Below are 21,263 nucleotides of genomic sequence, written 5' to 3'. Positions count from 1 at the left end.
AAGGGATATAAGAGATGGCGGTATGGTATACATTGTGCGGTGCTGCAGTAGTCCTGTACAGACCTGGATTCTGCTGGATGTTTGTGCTCCAATGTTTTTCCGTCTTCTCAGCAAAGTATTTGGGTTATTACTCTTGGAGCATATAGGGCTGCCGCCCCCGGCTGTGTGTGAGGGTCTTATGATGGAGACATGTGAGAGCACACGCCGATAGCGCTCCCTTTCTTTCTCTCTCCAATTAGACTTCCTGAATTCCGGGCATCAGATGAGACATTCCTTCCAGTATAAAAACAAGAAGTCCTTTTAATGTAATTCCCATCCCCATTGTCTCCCTGGCTCTGTCGCAGCATCATTAGGTAGTTACTTATATTGGAAGAATCACACATTTCATATGTACAAGGCCCCAACTTCTCACCTAGATGTGACCTCTTCTTCACCGTGTAGAAAACGGCAATGCCCAATGCTGAATACTGTAAATCTATAGAGAATATTATTGTATATGCCTAAAACAGAGTTATGCTCCCCTGCTTCCAAAAAAACAACCCCCCCCCCAAAAAAAATAAATAAATAAATAAATAAAAAAAAACTGGCAACCCAATTTAAGAACAAAACAAAAAGCAATACCTGATATCTCCTCAAGAGGCGCTGGTGCTAGAAAAAAGGTGAGAATTAGAGATGAGCGAACCGGGTTCGGGTTCGAATCGACCCGAACGTTCGGCATTTGATTAGCGGTGGCTGCTGAAGTTGGATAAAACTCCAAGGTTGTCTGGAAAACATGGATACAGCCAATGACTATATCCATGATTTCCACATAGCCTTAGGGCTTTATCCAAGTTCAGCAGCCACCGCTAATCAAATGCCGAATGTTTGGGCTCGGATCGACTTGAGCATGCTCCAGGTACGCTCATCTCTAGTGAGAATTATTTATTGCCAGTGGGAGAAAGCATGAAGAATTAAAGGGGTTATGAGGGATTGCAAGCATTACCCTTATATTTGGTTTCACAGCTCCATTCCATTTAAAGGGAATATGTCACCTACATTTTTTTTCTGATTTGAGTCAGATACAAAAATATTTTTTTTACTCTAATCTGTTTCTATTTTCTGACTGTAGTTTTTTTTTAATTTTTTTTTCACTTTTTGTACATCAATATGGGGGTGGCCATATTGTCTATGCTGTTCTTAATAGCATTTAGTGACATGCTTTACAGCAAGCCTCATGGAGATAGATGACAACAGACAGACTCTGTCCCCTTGAGATGAATGTGAAACATTACTGAGCACGCTCTGTGACCTGTAAAAAGGTTGTTCCACAGAGAGCAGCTATCCTCTCCTCTATCTACTGGTGTCACATGACGCTGCAATGCTGTACAGATCACTTTACAGCAGCCTCCTCTTTTTACTACAGACACAACAAGAAGTCTCATCTTAATTTTAGCCCAAGTGGTGAGAATGAGAACTGCAAGATCTCAGGATTATTTTATAATCTAGACAGAAAAAACCTAAAATTAAAAAAAGTCGCCAAAAATTCTTACAAAATATGTTTAACATGAAAATGTTATTTGTACAATAAGTCATTTTTCTGATGACACAATCCCTTTAAGTGAATAGAGCTGAGTTGTAATACCACTCACAACCAGGGGTGGTGCTGTTTTTGAAAGAAATCCACTATGTGTTATTTATTTTAATCCTGGCTAATCCCTTTACATTGAGGTTTGGTTGTTTGCTATCTATGTATGTTGTTTCGACACCCAATGCTTATGTTCTTAAGGGAGATAAGCCACCACCTGAGCTGTCTGCTAGCGTCTTATCCCTGCTGCTCAGTCGACTGAATTGAATGGTTTGTAAGGGAAGGGGTGTTTGCTCTGTAACCCATCGCCACCATCCTTTTATGATAACTGGGGGTGCGGATTTGTTCCTGTTGCAGCTGGAGGGCCTAATGTCCCCAGGTTGTGTCATCTGTGTCTTCCTGTTAGGTCCTGCCAGCTCACCGACAGGCAGATTACACTCCGATGTGTTACCTCCTGCACTGTATTGTGGAGTAAACAAATGATCCGATGTTTGGGTCCGCTAGTGGGGGGGCTATGGAGAAGAGAAAGGAAAAAATGATGGGAGAAAAACTAGAATCATTAATCTAGAAGTCATTGAAAAGGCACTTTATTTATTTTTTTTTGGCTGTTTATGGCTTAAAAAAAAAAAAATTTAATATATAAAATAAAAAAATATATATATAAAAAACGACGTGAACTGAGTACATTTTCATTTTTTTTTTTCTTTTTTCTTTGAAGTTAAAGGGAATCTGTCATCAGAAAATTACTTCTGTTTATATAATGTTTTTATGTTAGACGTACACTCACCGGCCAGTTTATTAGGTACACCATGCTAGTAATGGGTTGGACCCCCTTTTGCCTTCAGAACTGCCTCAATTCTTGGTGGCATAGATACAACAAGGTGCTGGAAGCTTCCTCAGAGATTTTGGTCCATATTGACATGATGACATCACACAGTTGCCGCAGATTTGTCGGCTGCACATCCATGATGCGAATCTCCCGTTCCACCACATCCCAAAGATGCTCTATTGGATTGAGATCTGGTGACTGTGGAGGCCATTGGAGTACAGTGACCTCATTGTCATGTTCAAGAAACCAGTCTGAGATGATTCTAGCTTTATGACATGGCGCATTATCCTGCTGAAAGTAGCCATCAGATGTTGGGTACATTGTGGTCATAAAGGGATGGACATGGTCAGCAACAATACTCGGGTAGGCTGTGGCGTTGCAACGATGCTCAATTGGTACCAAGGGGCCCAAAGAGTGCCAAGAAAATATTCCCCACACCATGACACCACCACCACCAGCCTGAACCGTTAATACAAGGCAGGATGGATCCATGCTTTCATGTTGTTGACGCCAAATTCTGACCCTACCATCCGAATGTCGCAGCAGAAATCGAGACTCATCAGACCAGGCAACGTTTTTCCAATCTTCTACTATCCAATTTCGATGAGCTTGTGCAAATTGTAGCCTCAGTTTCCTGTTCTTAGCTGAAAGGAGTGGCACCCGGTGTGGTCTTCTGCTGCTGTAGCCCATCTGCCTCAAAGTTGGACGTACTGTGCGTTCAGAGATGCTCTTCTGCCTACCTTGGTTGTAACGGTTGGCTATTTGAGTCACTGTTGCCTTTCTATCAGCTCGAACCAGTCTGCCCATTCTCCTCTGACCTCTGGCATCAACAAGGCATTTCCGCCCACAGAACTGCCGCTCACTGGATGTTTTTTTTCTTTTTCGGACCATTCTCTGTAAACCCTAGAGATGGTTGTGCGTGAAAATCCCAGTAGATCAGCAGTTTCTGAAATACTCAGACCAGCCCTTCTGGCACCAACAACCATGCCACGTTCAAAGGCACTCAAATCTCCTTTCTTCCCCATACTGATGCTCGGTTTGAACTGCAGGAGATTGTCTTTACCATGTCTACATGCCTAAATGCACTGAGTTGCCGCCATGTGATTGGCTAATTAGAAATTAAGTGGTAAGGTGCAGTTGGACAGGTGTACCTAATAAAGTGGCCGGTGAGTGTATTTTTGTTTTTTTTAGAATTTTTGGTGAGCTTTTTCTATTTTTCCATTTCTCTCTCTATTATAAAATAATCCTAATATCTTGCAGTTTTCATTCTCACCACTAAGGCTAATACTAAGCTGAGACTTTCTGTTGTGTCTGTGGTGATAAGAGGAGGCTGCTGTAAAGTGATCTGTACAGCATTGCAGCGTCATGTGACACCAGTAGATAGAGGAGACGATAGCAACTCCCTGTGGAATGACCTCCTCACAGGTCACAGTGCGCTCAGTAATGTTTCACACTCATCTCAAGGGGACAGAGTCTGTCTATTGTCATCTATGTCCATGAGTCTTACTGTAAAGCACATCACTAAATTCTGTTAAGAACAGTTCAGGCAATATGGCCGCCCCCATAACAATTTATAAACAGTGAAATAAAAAAAACTGCAGTCAGAAAATACAAACAGATTAGAAAAAAAGAACAAGTTTTAGTATCTGACTCTAATCAGTAAAAGAAAATACGGAAGTGTTGCAAAACAGCAGTTGCCTTGGAAAGGCCGAAGTCCTGTGTTGCTTTTGCAAATCAGATGTTTGTGTGTGTGTGTATATATGCGTGTGTGTATATATATATATATATATATATATATATATATATATATATATATATATATATATATATATATATATATATTGTGTGTAATATTTTTTTTTTTTTTGTAATGTGCAGCACAAATGGCACAAGAGCAGCCTGTGTGTATCTGCCCTAGTATACAGCACAGTATTAATAATCATTTACACTATTTGATTTGCATACATAATGACATGAAGGAACCGGCTGTACGCAGCGTCAGCAATGTCTGCCCTGTGATAATTGTCCTGTAATTGATCGTCCCCCTCCTATTAAAGCTTCCTATCACGTAACTGATGGTAGTTGATAGACTATATTGCTTGGTGTTCTTTACATATTTCTAAGCTAAAGCTTTGGCTGTCCAGGCATGATGGGAGTTATAGTTTTGCCACAGCTGGAGAGCCAAGGTTCCGTTCTCCTGCTATATGGTACTGCCATAACCTACAGGTGTCAAACCGTGGCCCTACAGCTGTTGCAGAACTACAATTCCCATCATGTCTCTGACAGCTAAAGCATTAGCTGTCCAGGCATGATGGGGACTGTAGTTTGACGCCACTGCCACAAGCGGTGCTTCTCTATCTGTGCCTGTCTGTGCACATACGTCTTCATCATAATTTTTCTAACCTACAGTATATGCTTCTTTAAAGGGTTTCTCCATGTTAGCAAAGCATATGAGTAGGGCTGTGATCAGTATTGAAGCACAGGGTCATCCTTCATTGCTTGTTATCAGGCGTCTGGGCGTTTAATATCTTGCAGAATAAATTCACTTTGGGATTGCCTTGAAATTTCCAGACTTGTCTGGTCTTAATCTGACATTATAGACTCTGCAATCCTCGGAGGTTTGCTCCCCGCCAGAAGAACAGAGCGGCATCTCTCCCCATAAATAGCATTATACCCGGAGAGAGATTAATGGAAATAACCTGCCTATAGGAGGATCGCACCAGTCATATATTAAACCGACTCATTTCCACAGCTCTCTTCATGCATTGTATACTTCTGTGGGTATTTCCAGTATACAATGCATGCACGCAGGGCCCTCACTCCTCATGTATGGATAATGATATGTATATCTCGGTAATGACTGCTTTGTGTCTACTTATGTACCACCAGAATTGTAAAGTGCTGCGGAATCTGTTGGCGCTATAAAAATTATTATTATACAGGGATTAGTGTGATTCCCTATTAAGTATGGTTACGCTTTTCATACGTATCACCCTGTTGCAGTGCAGATGCCTCCATACATACATGGCCCTGGGTTCAGCTTCACATACATACATACATACATACATACATAGCTAGCCCTGGGTTCAGCTTCACATACATAAATACATACATACATAGCTAGCCCTGGGTTCAGCTTCACATACATACATACATACATACATACATACATACATACATACATACATGGCCCTGGGTTCAGCTTCACACATACATACATACATACATACATACATACATACATACATGGCCCTGGGTTCAGCTTCACATACATACATACATACATACATACATACATACATACATACATACATACATGGCCCTGGGTTCAGCTTCACATACATACATACATACATACATACATACATGGCCCTGGGTTCAGCTTTACATACAGTACATACATACATACATACATACATACATACATACATACATACATACATGGCCTTGGGTTCAGCTTTACATACATACATACATACATACATACATACATACATACATACATGGCCCTGGGTTCAGCTTTAAATACATACATACATACATACATACATACATACATACATACATACATACATGGCCCTGGGTTCAGCTTTACATACAGTACATACATACATACATACATACATACATACATACATACATACATACATGGCCTTGGGTTCAGCTTTACATACATACATACATACATGGCCCTGGGTTCAGCTATACATACATACATCTAGGTTTAGCTTCACAATGTACAGCATGTGTCCTAAAATATATAGCCCTGGGTTCAGCTTCACATCCATCCATCTAGGTTTAGCTTCACAATATACACATACATAGCCCTGAGTTTAGCATCACAATGTGCAGCATGTGTTTCGTACGTGTGTGTGTGTGTGTTTGTGTGATAGAGATATATTTACACACACACACACACACCACGTCTAGGTTAGGCTTCATACTGTACAGCATGTGTGTTCTCCATACATATATCTGGGCTTAGCTTCACGCTATACAGTATGTGTGTCCTCCATACAAGACGCCGGGGACCTGTAAATATTTCCTCTGGCTCTTGTCCTCTTCTTGCACAGCCCGCCGCTAACCTCTGATGCATTTCACTCTTTTACGCTTATATAAATTAATGTAAACCACTTGCCAAAATGACTGGAATTTACAACCGCAGGAATAATCCAGTTTGGGAGTTTCTGGAGCTGTGGTCATCCCATATGTTATACACTTGTATATGGAGGACAGGAAAATCCAAAATCTGCTCCGCATGTGTCATAGCTACTGAAGGTGCTTCTGCCATTGCTATATGGAAGGGGGGTTCCTTTAAAGGGGTTTGGCCATGACCGTGTCTCCTGAGCCTTTGGCGGCTCCCGCATGCATGTGCTACTCCATTCTCAGGATATGTTCTCCTGTTAGCAGGGATTGGTTATACAGGTGAGGGGGGGGGGGGGCAGCAATCACAGATCCAGGTTCTTCAAGAAGCTTGGAGTGTATCAAACTTCGAACTTTCCCCCAGTGATGTAGGGTACAAACACACATACCGTATATGCAGCAGATACGCAGCAGATTTGATGGTGAAGACTTGATGCTGTGTTCAGTTATTTAGATCTAATCTGCTGCGTATGTGCTGCGTATCGCAGAAGTAAATACACTACATATACGGTGTGTGTGTGTGTGTGTGTGTGTGTGTTTATACCCTTAGTGTAGACCACAGTTGAGCAAACTTCAAGCACGTCCAGGTTTGTCTAAACCCGAGCGTGCGGCATTTGATTAGTGGTGGCTGCTGAAGCTGGATGCAGCCCTAGGAAGTCCTGCAATACATGGGTACAACCTATGCCAACATGCTTCAGATGTGTTATGCACCTATAGGCTATGTTCACACAACGTATATTTTCGTAAAAGTACGGCCGTTGCAATCGGAAACAACAGCCGTACTTTTTACAAAAATATATGTTGCTTTGCCTTCTATGGAATCCCGGCTGGAGCATATACACATAGTATGCACTCTGGCCAGGATCTCTTGCGGCGCTGTAGAAAACTGACGTCAGTTTTCTGCGGCCGCTATTCAGTGAATAGCAACTACAGAAAACCCAGTCAGTGCACACTATGGAGCGAGCGGCTCCGGCCGCACACTCCATAGTGTGCAGTGGGGAGTTCTGATGCGGGCATGCACCTATGCACCCGCATCAGAACTCTGCGGTCCCTAAGATCATTCAGCCGGTTCTGCAGTACAGGCCGGGATGATCATTTCAGAGACTGGCAGTCTCATATGTAGTCTGCATATGGTCTTAGGGTAGCTTTGCACACAACAGGTCTGCAGCGGGTTTCTCACTGCAAATTTACAGCGAGATCCGCTGCGGGTACTTGCCTATTCACTTCAATGGGCTGACATACTTGTAGCAGGATTGTCACCCCTCTGTTAGTATGTCCAAATCTGCTCCATTAACCCCCTGTGGCCCGGGAAGATACTGTACTGGGTCCCTGCTCCCCGCTCCTGCTAGCTTCGGGGCCTCCCAGCGTCTCCTGGCGAATTCGCAACGAGAAATCTTCTGCAGATACATTGTGTGTGAAGCTACCCTAAGTAAAGTACTACTGGCATCACGGCTTCCATTGCCGAATGGTGATGCCAGTACTATGGCATATGATCTCCGAGGCCACCGATTTGCTGTAGCCATCATGTGCCGGCCACAAGGAAAGAAAAATATGGAGCGCCGCCATAGCAATTGCACTGGATGGCTGGAGGATTGAAGGATCCCGACCACCAGAACTCCCACCGATAAGAAGAATGGTAGGTGTTCTACTTCAGAGCTGAAGTGGGAGTTCCCTCAGTCCCACAGCAGTGACCAGGTGAGCATACTCTCGCTCCATTCACAAGGGGTACTTGGGGAACAGTATACATGGTGGGGGACCGCACTGATCACGCTTGCACAAATGCTGTTGGAAAGCTGAATAGACTTCTTACAGCATGGCAGAAGAGGATGTTTCCAGGATATGGCGGTATTTTTACTTACAGAATGCACAGGGTAAGATGGTGTCATAAGCCTGGCATGTCTGGTACAGGGATCTCCTATGTAGAGATAGACAAGCTATCATTATAGTCTGGGCGCTGCGGTTTCACACCCTGTGATCTGCAAACATGGCCGACCACATATGACTACACGAGGCCTGTGTTTTATATTCTGCCCGTGTGATAATTTTTTTTTTTTTTCTCTTGTGGAATTCCACAAAAAACTGGTGTAGAAATCCAGCTGGAAGGAGGCGCGGGCTCTCGTGTACAGGATTTACAGCTGACTCTAGGGCTGTAGTTGAACTCTTGTTGCTTTTGGATCCCACTGTCTTGGCATGGTAGAGTAAAGTTTCCAAGGATGAAGGGTCACCTAAGGCAACCAGAAATGTTTGCTCCGAGTGGGACCTCGCTGTGTCAGGGCTTCATCTTTACAGCTTTCATTAAAGGCGAAGTCCAGTGTCGGACATTTTTTTTTCCCCCCCTCTCCGGTACCTGGCCCCTAGCTGCTTCCTGGTCTGTGCAGGGTCCCGCCTTGGCCACTGACTGGCTGAGTGGGGCTGACACGTCACAACCCAGGTTCCCGCTCATACCAGATAGCGGTTCGGGGACCGACTACCAGAGCAGCGGGCAGTGGTCCCCTGCATTGGAGCCGGGGAGGTAGGTGCATGTTCTTATGTTCATCAACCTCCTCTCTGGCTCCAGTGCTGGGGTCCGCTTTCCCCTGCTTCGCTTCCTGGTCTGAGCAGGATTTTGGGTTGTGACTGGTCAGCCCCGCTCAGCCAGTCAGCGGACGAGACGGGACCCCACCTTGGCCGCTGACTGGCTGAGCAGGGCTGACACATCACAACCTGGGTCCTGCTCAGACCAGGAAGTGGACAGGGGACCCGGGAGGTAGATGCATGTTCTTATGTTCATCCACCTCCTTTCTGTCTCTTTTGAAAAAAAAAAAAATCCAACAATGGACTTCTCCTTTAAGGCAAAAGTTTCATTAGGGAAAATGTTTACAAAACAAAATGTAATGGAAGAACAATAGTGATATTTGTATGGAATATTCCGATCATTATGCAAGTGTAACATTGCTAGAAAAATAAACATTTACTGGTGACAAAGAAACCTAGAAACAATACAGCTACCAGAAGCCGGTCCCTTAGGCATTATCACACATTGGATACAGATGTCATGTGGACACAAATAACATTCAAACAAGGAGAAGATTTAAAGGGGTAGCTCACCCAAAAAGTTTTTCTTTCAAATTAACTGGTGCCAGAGAGTTGTAATTTACTTATATTATCAGCTGCTGTATGTCCCGCAGGAAGGGGTGTATTCTTTTCAGTCTGGAGAGCAGCAGAGGTTTTCTGTGGGGATTTGCTGCTGCTCTGGACAGTTCCTGACATGGACAGAGGTGGCAGCAGAGAGCACTGTGTGAGACTGGAAAGAATACACCACTTCCTGCAGGACATACAGCAGCTGATAAGTACTGGAAGATTTCAGATTTTTTTTTTTTTATAGAAGTAAATTACAAATCTCTGGCACTTTTTAGCACCAGTTGATTTGAAAAAAAAAAAAAAAAAAAGGGGGGCAGGGTCCTACACAGGAGAGGGGGGCAGCATACAGCGCTACGATCACACCTGTATTTATTATCAATATGAATGGGTCCTTAAAAACCCTCCTGCAGTCTTGTACATCTGGTTTACACACATCAGTTACCAATATAATCCCGATGCTGCCTAGTGATTGTAATGAAAAGCACAACATGTAGACGCATAGAGCAACCATCGATAAGATGGAAGAGCTGATGTCATTGGGAGAATTAGGACATGTGGATATCCTAGAGGGGGGCCCCGGCACCTGCCCCTCTGTAACCCAGTAGCAAGGAGTGGTCCTTGCAAGGAATAGGCACCATGTAGTATTACACAGACTTCAGGGTTGACTCCTCTGGATATTTCTGGAGCTCTATAAAATGGTATTGATTCCTGGAGCGGTCGTACTCATACAGTCTACAGAATTCCATCTATCCTTGTAAAATTCACCTTGATTTTTATTAGAGGAGAAGTCCGGTGCCAACATATATTTTTTTTTTTTTAAGAAACATCAGGGCACGGAGGAACGGAACAAACAATGTTAACTCTCCTCGTGGATGTGCAGCGATGGATGGCAGCTCTGGGACCCCCACGGGATATCCTGAGCTACTGACGTCGCGACCCGATTGATGGACTGGCTGCTCAGCCCATCAGTAAGTGGGGTCGTACACTACTCCGGTCACCAATTGGCCTGGAGTGGCATTTTCCCTTGAGTCGTGACATCACAACTTGGGGGGGGGGGGTGCCCTCCGGTAGGGGTTCCAAGGCCGGTCCAGTGGCACGTCGCGGGCATGGGGAGAGGTAAGCAATCTCTGTATATTGTTCTCTCCTCTTACCCTGTCGGCTGTTAGCAGTTGGCTACGGCTGGACTTCTCCTTTAATAAGGTAGCCAGATATCCCTCCAGGGAAGGACCTAGCAAAGGGATGGCTCCTGTACGGAGACCACCAAAACCACCATTAGGTGGTCCCTTAAGTCAATATCCAACTCAGATACGTGTCTAACAATATGAGCAGGGAAATCCTAAAGCCAGGTATCCATCCACAGACCTTTTTGCATATTGATGTTTCCCAGGGAGCAATGCAGCTAGGATTTCACTGCATTGAGCGCTTTAACTAGCTGTCTATTGTGTCTTCTTTGGCTGAGAACGGTGATCTGTTTACCGGATTGTTAAAGAGGATGTACCATCAGGAGCCGCGTCATACAGAGGTGGGGGATTCCGCCCACCGCCCATACTGCCCTGGATTCCTTCCTATCACGAGCACCACTTACTGGACAGAGTGCCTTCGTCTGCTTGACCATTCCTGTATGTGTACACATATAGGGATAGCTGTAAACCAGTGAGGAGTCTGCCCAGTGGCCTCCTAAGCCCAGAACAAGCAGGAACATAAATGAATCTTCCTTCAGTAGAATTTATCATTTCAGTTTGTTGTGGGTTTAGGAGTCTAGTGGGCGGATCTAACCTGTGGCCATTATTATTGTATGTGTGATGAGACCACCCACTGCACTCCTAAGCCCAGAACATGCAGGAACATTATAGGAGTCCAGTAGGCGGTCTTATTACTGATTTACAGCTACAAATACAATAACTGTCTGTCACAGGTTAGATCCGCCCACTAGACTCCTAAGCTTAGAACAAGCTGAAATTATAAGTTCTACTGAATCTCTTCCCTAAAAACTATATATCATTCTCCTCCTGGCCTATAACATGATGCCGGTAGATCAGACTTGCTTGTTTAACAGGACACATTCTGACATTGTCCGTCGTCAGATTTAGAGGAATTTTGTCTTCTACGCTTAGACCCTGCCGTGTATTAGACAACACGATGTGACAATCTGTATATTGTCCGACAGTGGATTGATTGGGGTTATTATTTCTAGTATATGAATAAATAATTGATTTGCATGTGTGAATTGTTTGCTCCGGAGTCGTCCTAGACAATAGCGCCGGGCTCCATTAGGCGCCTGGAGAATACTGCGAGAGATAATGGAGGGCCGAGACCGATGACAAATACATTACATGCCGGCTGGGTGGCGTATTGTGCCGACGGTGGACAATGGGGAGGCTTTATTATCTGATTATAATTGCTGTAAATTGGCCCTTATTCTTTCTGCTCTATGTGTAACTATTCTAATGGGAGGGCACAGATCTCTATTGTGCTGGATTATTCGTCATCGAGACGGGCGGCATTTATCCCAGATTAACCGCTTTACAAACAGCTAAATTGTCAAAATGTATAAATCTTTGTGGAACTGAGACGTCCGGGATTCTATTCCCGTTTATCAAATTTGGACGATGAATCCAGGCAGGACTGCTGACTGTATGGCGTTGTCACCCCCTTAGGGCTGATGCCAGGCATGTTACTGGCAGCAGCAGACGCTTGTGTTAATCAGTGATGCCAGGGACGTCACTGCATTACTCAAGCTTGGCACCAAGGTGAAACCATATCACTAGTGCTCGGACTAGTGCTCAGCATTGTGGGACTTGCTACCAGTATCACATTGCTGCAATAGTTCTATGTCACATGAACGTTTTATTGCCCAATTTCTTCTTATTAGTAATTGATTGTAAATTCTTTCTGCTCTATTTAAGACGACTGTAAAATCTGAGATCAGCCGGGAGCAGTAACCAGTCATAAGCAGAATATGTGCTGTTATAATGGAGTAATATCAGCACTGTCAGAATACTTGCTACTAGTTATCCCTTTAAGAAGGTTCATTGCTTATAGTGTCGGCATCTGTCACACTTTTTTTTTTTTTTTCTTTAATGAATTAAAAGGGGTCCACGGATGCCAGAAAGTCAGTCTTATAAGTCATCCCCATTCTGTAATGTATAGCCAGCCTTAGTTTTTCTTAAAGGGGTATTCCGCTCAAACATAACTTTTAATATGTTGCTGCCCATGGTGAGACTAACAATTCCTTCTATACGTGTTATTATCTTTCAGTCCCCTTCCCCCAGTTCTGCTGCTTTCTGCTGAAGACACAAAAATCTGTGTGTGAGCTTTTCTCTCTGTCTTCCCCTCCCTTCTGATGTCAACAATTCCCTGGCATGCTTTATCTGCAACTGTGTAGCTTCTTTGTAATGCAGGTAGGGTTATTCGCAGTGATTTCATCAGCAACTTGACCTCAGAATAACCCTCCCTGGCTGTCTCAGAACGGAGGGGGAGAAAAGCTCACACCGATTGTTATGTCCTCAGCAGAAAGCAGCAGCTCAGAACTGAGGGAAGGAGACTGAATAGATAATAACAAGTATGGAAGGAATTGTTAGTCTCACCATGTACAGCAACATTTCAAAAGTTATGTTTGAATGGAATACCCCTTTAAGACACATCTGTCCTAGGAAAGTCACCTGTGGGCATAAAATGTACTGTACTTCTAATGACGGACTTTTTTCTACGAATGCTGGTATATATCAATTATCCCCATCCAGTGATCAGCCCCACCCCCCTGGCTTAGCAAAGTACAGATGTTCCTTTTACAACCACACCGGTATCTTATTGTGAAGGTAAATGATTAATTGTGTAATGTAAGAGGGGATTGTTCCTCGGCAGCGTGCACCTGTGGTGCCGGCTGCTATATATAGCCCCGGTGCATGATGTCATTGTGTATACAACTTTTATGTAATTACATGCCTGTAGTGTGCAAAGATTAAATTCAGCATTTAGCAGACGGCAGTCAGAAGCCTTTGATGCTGATAATAATCCAGGTGCACCGTTTACTTTTTAATTTGGATAACGTTAAAGGAGCAGGTAACATAGTGATACACAAACAATCCCACATCCCCCCCCCCTTTAAAGGGGTAGTTCACTATTCTTTTTTTTTTTCTTTCAAATCAACTGGTGCCAGATATTTGTAATTTACTTCTATTAAAAAATCCCAAGTCTTCCAGTACTTATCAGCTGCTATATGTCCTGCAGGAATTTGTGTATTTTTTCCAGTCTGACACAGTGCTCTCTGCTGCCACCTCTGTCCATGTCAGTAACTGTTCAGAGCAGTAGCAAATCCTCATAGAAAAACCTCTCCTGCTCTGCAGCCTGGAAAGAATACATCACTTCCTGTAGGACATACAGCTGCTGATAAGTACTGGAAGACTTGAGATTTTTTAATAGAAGTAAATTACAAATCTCTGGCACCAGTTGATTTAAAGGGAATTATCCAGCAGTATCTCCTTTTGGTAAATATCATACTTGAAGGGTTATTAGGAATGTCCTTCAACCACAAAGAATTTAGTATCTCCTTTTTATGTCCTGTAAGTGACCGTGAACAAACACTTGAGATTTTATTACAGTCTATAGTGTGCTGATGGTCGGGATAGCAGCCCGATGGAGCCGTTCCTTTATTACCCGTATAAAGAGGATGAGCTGGTTATGCAGTCCTGCATTGTTGTATGTTACATATTTTATGTTTATGGCAATACCCTTACATTAGGAGTATGCTTTATAGAACATTACTCCCAAATAACAAATTAAAGGGGAACTATCAGCAGGTTAGACGAATCTAACCTGCCAATATGTCCCTATTGCACAGGAGATGCCGAGGAGGAGGGTATGTCTCTTACCTTCCTCCTTGATGCTGTTCCGATGCAATTATCCGCGTGCTCTGCGGTCCGGTGAGGCCTTCGGGAGCTCTGCCCGTCCCTATATCGCCAATTCGGCCGCTCCACTCCATTCATTATAATTAGAAAGGGGCGGGGTGGCCATAGGTGGTTCGGCTCTATGGGCCAGGCAGTGCTCCCTGCTGGTGCCCCGGTGCTCCATAACAGTCTTACCGGACCATGGAGCATGAGGCTAACTGCATCAGAACAGCCCCGAGGCGAAAGGTAAGACGCAAACCTTCCTCCTTGGCATCTACTGTTCAATAGGGACATATTAGATTCAGCTAACCTGCTGATAGTTTCCCTTCAAAATCCCTATATCCAGGCTTTTAAAGGGGTATTCCACCCCAAAAAATTTTTGATATGTTGCAGCCCATGGTGAGACTATAGGTACTATTACACGGAACGATAATCTGCTGAATCGGCCCTATACGGCCAATTATCGTTCCCTGTAATAAACGCAACGATCATTGATCGTTGATATAGGTTTTGACCTATATTTGTCAACGGCGCATTGCTACGTGTAATAGCGGTGTGCGGCCGAAGGCTGGCGAATTCCAAAGTAAATACGTTACCTATCCATGCTGCAGAGCTCCTCTTTCTCCCCGGGTCCCGCACATTGCAGCTTCAGAGCGGCCTGTCTTAGCTGACAGGCTGCTTAGCCAATCACTGACCAGGACCGCTACAGTAACCTTGTCCCGGCAGCCCCTGTTAAATAATTATCGGGCCGTGTAATAGGCCCAGTAAATGAGCGCCGATCTAGCAGATCGGCGCTCGTTTACAGTTATTGTTGGGCCCCCATCAGCCCGTGTAATGCAACCCTAACAATTCCTTCCATTCTTATTATCTATTCAGTCTCCTCCCTTTAGAGATGGTTGATGTAAAGTCCCTGGACAGCAACTTTGTAACTTTGGGAGGGTTATTCTGAGGTCAAGTTTCTGATGAACTCACTATTACAAAGAAGCTACAGAGTTGCAGATAGGGACTTGTTTACATCAGCTGTCTCAGAAAGGAGGGAAAGACAGAGACAAAAGCTTACACATAGATTTCTGTGTCTTCAGCAGAAAGCAGCAGCTCAGAACTTGGGGAAGGAGACTCAATAGATAATAACAAGTATGGAAGGAATTGTTAGTCTCATCATGGGTAGCAACATATCAAATGTTATGTTTGAGCAGAATACCCTTTTAAATTTATAGTTTCTTCTTAGACCATGGCCCTTTCACACGTCTGATCGGCAGGGTGGGACCACCACCAATTGTAAAATTGAGCTCTCTGCCTCAGGATAGGCCATCAGTATAAGTATTACACAACCCAAGCATAAGGGTTGTTTTATAATTAATCTAATCCGTACTCCTAAAGTCTTGAGAGTACATCACATTGCATCACAGTGGGAAGGGGGGGGGGATTGCTGGATTGTACTTAAAGGGGAATCTCATCTAACAGTTATTCTTGTAGAACTTATCAAGATTATATATATATATATATATATATATATATATATATATATATATATATATATATATATATATTATATATATATATAATATATAATTATAAATAAGTATACTGTAGATATATATACTCAGTATATGTCCAGGCAGTCCACTGTTTTTAGAGCAGAGTGGTGGTTGGTAACCTAGACAACAAGCACTCAAAAGTCTCCATGTACGAGCTGTCTCGGACAAAAAAAAAAAATCCTAGCCAGTCCCACCAGCCCTGCATCTTTTTCCATGTAGTAGTCTCTCTCCCAGCATAGAGAGCTATCTTTGTCACATACATAAGAGCAGAGACAGGATACCAACCCATAGACATTTTTATTTGAGCTTCGTTCCTTTTCCATGAAAACTTCCTGGCTCATGCGGCTCCATCCTGGAAGGGATTCGTGTAAGACGCACAAGACGCCTTATTGTTCATCTGCAGCAATTAATGCAGTCATTTACTGAGAGCGCGGCGAGGATAGAGAGCGTTTTACAGGCAGATCTGCATCTGTCACGCTGGCTAAACAACATGTTTCCTCGCAGGATCACACACAGTCCACCGAGCTGCTTCCTGTGTAAAAGCAGCGAGAACACCCGGAAACCCTCCTGCAGGACACTGTGTGATGCAGACATCTTATAGCGTTCCCCAAAACCTATAAATGAGTTGTTTTCCCTCATGGCTGGGTGCTCACATTGCCTTATTTTATTTATTACTTATTTATTTTTGAAGATTTAAAAAATATGTGCAATTTCTACACTGAGGTTGGGGGTCACACCGATGCAACTGTGTGCAATATGTTTAGATCTGATTTTCAAATATTTATATTTATTATATTATATTTATTATATTATATTTATTTATATATATATCTGCATCTTGGTTAGGCTCACTTTACTGGTACCTCTAGGCCACAGGTTTCAAACTCTGGTCCTTAAGCTGTTGCAAAACTACAATTCCCATCATGCTTTGGCTGTCCAGGCATGATGGGAATTGTAGTTTTGCAACAGCTGTATGGCCTGAGTTTGAAACCTGTGGCCTAGAGGTACCAGTAAAGCCTGCAGAATCCCAACTCATCTGGTACCTATCTCTCTATCGCTAATCTCTAATTCTTTGGAAAGCAGTATATGGTGTCAGCAAGCACATGTAGCGCCCCGCAGACCGTTGCACACCCCTGCATAGCTATAGCATCTGCTTGGTTTTCCTCTGCCAGTGGAGGCGACCCGTTTGGCATGCCGCTCAGGCAGAGAGCCACCCCTTAATCTCCTCTTTCTATAGGCCGGGTCCCATTCCTGTGACCCGGGGTGGCTCCCTGGGACTCTCTTCCATTCTGCTGATGACTGACGCTTCTGCTCTCCGCTTCTGGGCCTCCCTCAGCCACTTTCCTGCCTCCTCCTAACCAGACGCATGAAAAGTGACATTATTCCATTTACGTTACAGAGTTCACAATTGGAAGAAAGTGAGACTGAAGTGTTCTGCTGCCAGTGTGAAGACACAGAGCTGTTAAATGGTACCAATGTACGTAGGTATACACCGTAGCATAGAGCCCTTTAGAAGTATGGCACTTTTTATTTTTTTGGCTGATTATTTTTTCCTTTTTGTTTTGCATATAAATGTGTGAAATGTGGTAATAAGGACCTAAATCTTAAAATAATAAAAAAAAAAAATTACCTTCAAAGGAGAGAAAAAGCGTTGAGTTTTTGCCTGATGTCTTACATAGACGTATGAGTTCTTATCAGGCCCGTTCAGCTGGATTGTGACTGACGCTTCGTGGGATTAGAAGAATAAGGGATGAAAAGCTAGATCTGACCGCTATCAATACTTTCCATATACTTGGATTTATAAAAAAAAAAATTTTTGTTTGATTTCCAACATAAAAACTCTCTATAGTGGTCAATGGGGTGAAAGGGGGGGGGGGGGGGGTTAAGATGGTGAGGTGTAGGAAGGGAAGCGTGGCATTTACACAGATTATCTGACAGATTTGAAGCCAAAGCCAGGAATGGATGTGAAAAGAGGAGAAATCCTCAGCCTTTCCTTTATGACCTGATCTCTGTTTATAGTGTTTCTGGCTTTGGCTTCAAATCTTTGGCAGATAATCTTTCTGTGTAAATGGACCCTTAAACTGAGCGATAATCGTCCGAATCAGGCCCATTCGGCCGACTATCGGTCCATGTAATAGGGCTCTAACTTTTTGAAGAAAGTATACGTAGAATTTTTATTTTATTTTATATTATCCACAACCAGCCCAGAGTAGTATTTTACAGCATTCATGTCTCTATGACGTGTCAATTTTTTTTTTTTGTAATGACAGTGACCTTTTAAATTGTTCTTATTTCTCCGACCTCTCTGAACATTAAAGGGAACCTGACATCACTAATTACACTGCCTGAACCATGATTCGCTGCAGCTTCTCCCCACTTCGTTGGCCCTAATTGATAGATCCTGGTTTGGATTTTGGGATCGATCAATCAATGGGAGCGGAAGGGAGCACCCCAATGACTCCTGGTTCGGGGAGAATAAAGATTATGACAGGTTCCCTTTAACCAGTCGGCCTTAAAGGGGTACTCCAGCGAAAATCTTTTTCTTTTAAATCAACTGGTTTCAGAAAGTTTTATAGATTTGTAATTTACTTCTGTTTAAAAATTTCAAGTCTTTCAGTACTTATCAGCTGCTGTATGTCCTGAAGGAAGTGGCGTATTCTTTCCAGTCTGACATGGTGCTCTCTGCTGCCACCTCTGTTCATGTCAGGAACTGTCCAGAGCAGTAGCAAATCCCCGCAGAAAACCTCTCCTGCTCTGGACAGTTCCTGACATGGACAGAGGTGGCAGCAGAGAGCACTGTGTCAGACTGGAGAGAATACACCACTTCCTGCAGGACATATGGCAGCTAGTAAGTACAGGAAGACTGGAGATATTTTAATAAAAGTAAACTACAAATTTCTGCCACTTTTTGAAACCAGTTAATTTGAAAAAAAAAATATGTAGGTGAACGACCCCTTTAAAAGTGCAGTTTATTTCCATTTATTTTAGTATATTGGCCCAATAAGTTAGTATTGCTGCTTTGCTGTGCTGGGGTCTAACAGCATAACCAATACTGGCCTGTGAAATCCTCCGGCCACGGCAGCGTCCGTTCTTCTGGTCACTGGTTTCCGGCTGGGCCTCATGTCGTTGACATATCTGCTGTATAAGATGACGGCCCACTCGCTCTTTTAGCGGTTTTGTAAGATTGCTGTGTACGAACAAATCCCTCGGCTGTTGTGTAAGTGGATTATCAGCCGTGACAGTACAGAAGGAGAGTGATGTATAGAATCTCTGCTGCTGCTGCAGAAAGTTGTGATCACTTTAAGAAGTTTGTGTGTGGGAGATAAATAACATGACGAATGCGGCAATCAAGAGCTGACACCTCACCCTGTGTGTTTGGCTGCTATTGCTCAGTCTACATGCTGGAGTTGTAGGATCATGTCTATTAAAGGGGTTGTTAGCCAAAAATTCTTTCAAATCAACTGGTGCCAGAAAGTACCAGAATCTCCAGTCTTCCTGTACTTATCAGCTGCTGTATGTCCTGCAGGAAGTGGTGATTCTTCACAGTGCTCTCTACTGCCACCTCTGTCCATGTCAGGAACTGTCCAGAGCAGGAGAGGTTTCCTATGTGGATTTGCTGCTGCTCTGGACAGTTCCTGACATGGACAGAGGTGGCAGCAGAGAGCACTGTGTCAGACTGGGAAGAATATGCCACTTCCTGCAGGACATACAGCAGCTACTAAATGCTGGAAGATTGTGCTGTAAATACACACACACACACATATATATACACATACAGTGGTGCCTTGGATTACGGGATTACGAGCATAACTCATTCCGGGACCGCGCTTGTAATTCAAATCCACTCTTAAACCAAAGCACATTTTTCCATAAGAAATCATAGAAATGCAGACAATTGGTTCCACACCCCAAAAATAATGATTTAGCATTCTAAATAACATGTAAAACAGATGAAACAAACACTCAGAAACAGCAGAGTTTGTGATATTAAAAGTTACTGTACAGTAATGGAGAGGATGGGAAACACAAGGACTGACAGAGACTGCAGGGAGCAGGAAGGAATGAGCAGGACAGATGTGGGCACATACATGCAGCACTCTCTGTCCGGGGAGAGAGGGGTTACAGCTATGGAGAGATTACCCCCACAGTCCTGTCCCCTGATGTAAGCCCCAGCCTGAAGAGGATCTGCTATGATTTGGGAGGTGAGGGAGACTTCCTGGGTCAGAGTACAGGGCTGTAGACCCCGCTATGCAGACTATGCCCCCTCCTACCCAGTACAGGGAACTCTTAATCCAAGTCACAATTTAGAAAAACTGTGAGCTTTTAAACCAAGTTACTGTGTGTGTGTGTATATTTCTGTATATATTTTATTTTATTATTTCACTCGATTTTCCCCCCCCCCCCCCCCTTTTTAAGGGAATGGCTATTGATCTGTAGTAACTAGGTCCACTGCCACACAGTAAATGAAGACAACAGCTTCTGTGGGTGTAGTGCAGGCATTATACAGCTGATCAGTCGTGTGCCAGTATGTTTTGCCTGGAAAACCCCTTTAAAGTAGAACTGCACTACCCATTATTCTAAGAAAAGATGCTCCAAAGTTGTTGTTTATATGGGGGGATACTAGTATTTTACAGACACCGGAGCAGGAAGCGATATCAAAACGATTTTGGACACCGTGTGGGAGATTTATCAAACATGGAGTAAAGTGAAACTGGCTCAGTCGCCCCTAACAACCAATCAGATTCCACCTTTCATTCCTCACAGACTCTTTGGAAAATGAAAGGTGGAATCTGATTGGTTGCTAGGGGCAACTGGGCCAGTTTCACTTTACACCATGTTTGATCTCCCCCTGTGTTTCAATATTTTCTTAAAGGGAACTATTCACATGGATGATGCAGTCTAATCTACAGGCAGCATGTTATAGAGCAGGAGAAGCTCAGCAGATTAGTATGTACGTTGGTGGGAAAAGATTCAGTATAAATTGTCATTTGTCATGTAAATCTCTGCCTGTTGTGGCTTAGGAGTCTGATGGGTGGTCCTAATCAGCGATTAAAGCAGGGAAGGCCACCCACTGGACTCCTAAATTCAGAACAAATAAATTACTAGTCGTGCTGAATCTTTTGCCACAAACCTTTTTATATATCAATCTCTTCAGCTCCTCCTGCTCTATTACACACCGCCTG

The 21,263-nt window shown here is 43.5% G+C and overlaps 1 protein-coding gene and 1 long non-coding RNA gene across 3 annotated transcripts in view; one reads left to right on the top strand and one right to left on the bottom strand.

Moving 5' to 3' along the window:
• Positions 1-14,713, bottom strand: part of LOC138767500 (uncharacterized) — a 28,112-nt gene extending 13,399 nt beyond the window's left edge. Inside the window, exon 1 of the long non-coding RNA XR_011358804.1 lies at positions 14,528-14,713. This is a non-coding gene — a long non-coding RNA (uncharacterized lncRNA). The remainder of the gene's footprint in view (positions 1-14,527) is intronic.
• Positions 1-21,263, top strand: part of SSH2 (slingshot protein phosphatase 2) — a 167,779-nt gene that overhangs the window by 20,772 nt on the left and 125,744 nt on the right. For both annotated transcript variants that reach the window (XM_069945025.1, XM_069945024.1), the window contains exon 2: positions 17,480-17,557. In XM_069945025.1, the coding sequence (XP_069801126.1) occupies positions 17,480-17,557 (78 nt within the window). The remainder of the gene's footprint in view (positions 1-17,479; positions 17,558-21,263) is intronic.

The sequence above is a fragment of the Dendropsophus ebraccatus genome, chromosome 11, assembly GCF_027789765.1.
Source record: "Dendropsophus ebraccatus isolate aDenEbr1 chromosome 11, aDenEbr1.pat, whole genome shotgun sequence".
In the NCBI taxonomy this organism is placed as follows: domain Eukaryota; kingdom Metazoa; phylum Chordata; class Amphibia; order Anura; family Hylidae; genus Dendropsophus; species Dendropsophus ebraccatus.
This window is presented reverse-complemented; position numbering and strand designations above follow the sequence as displayed.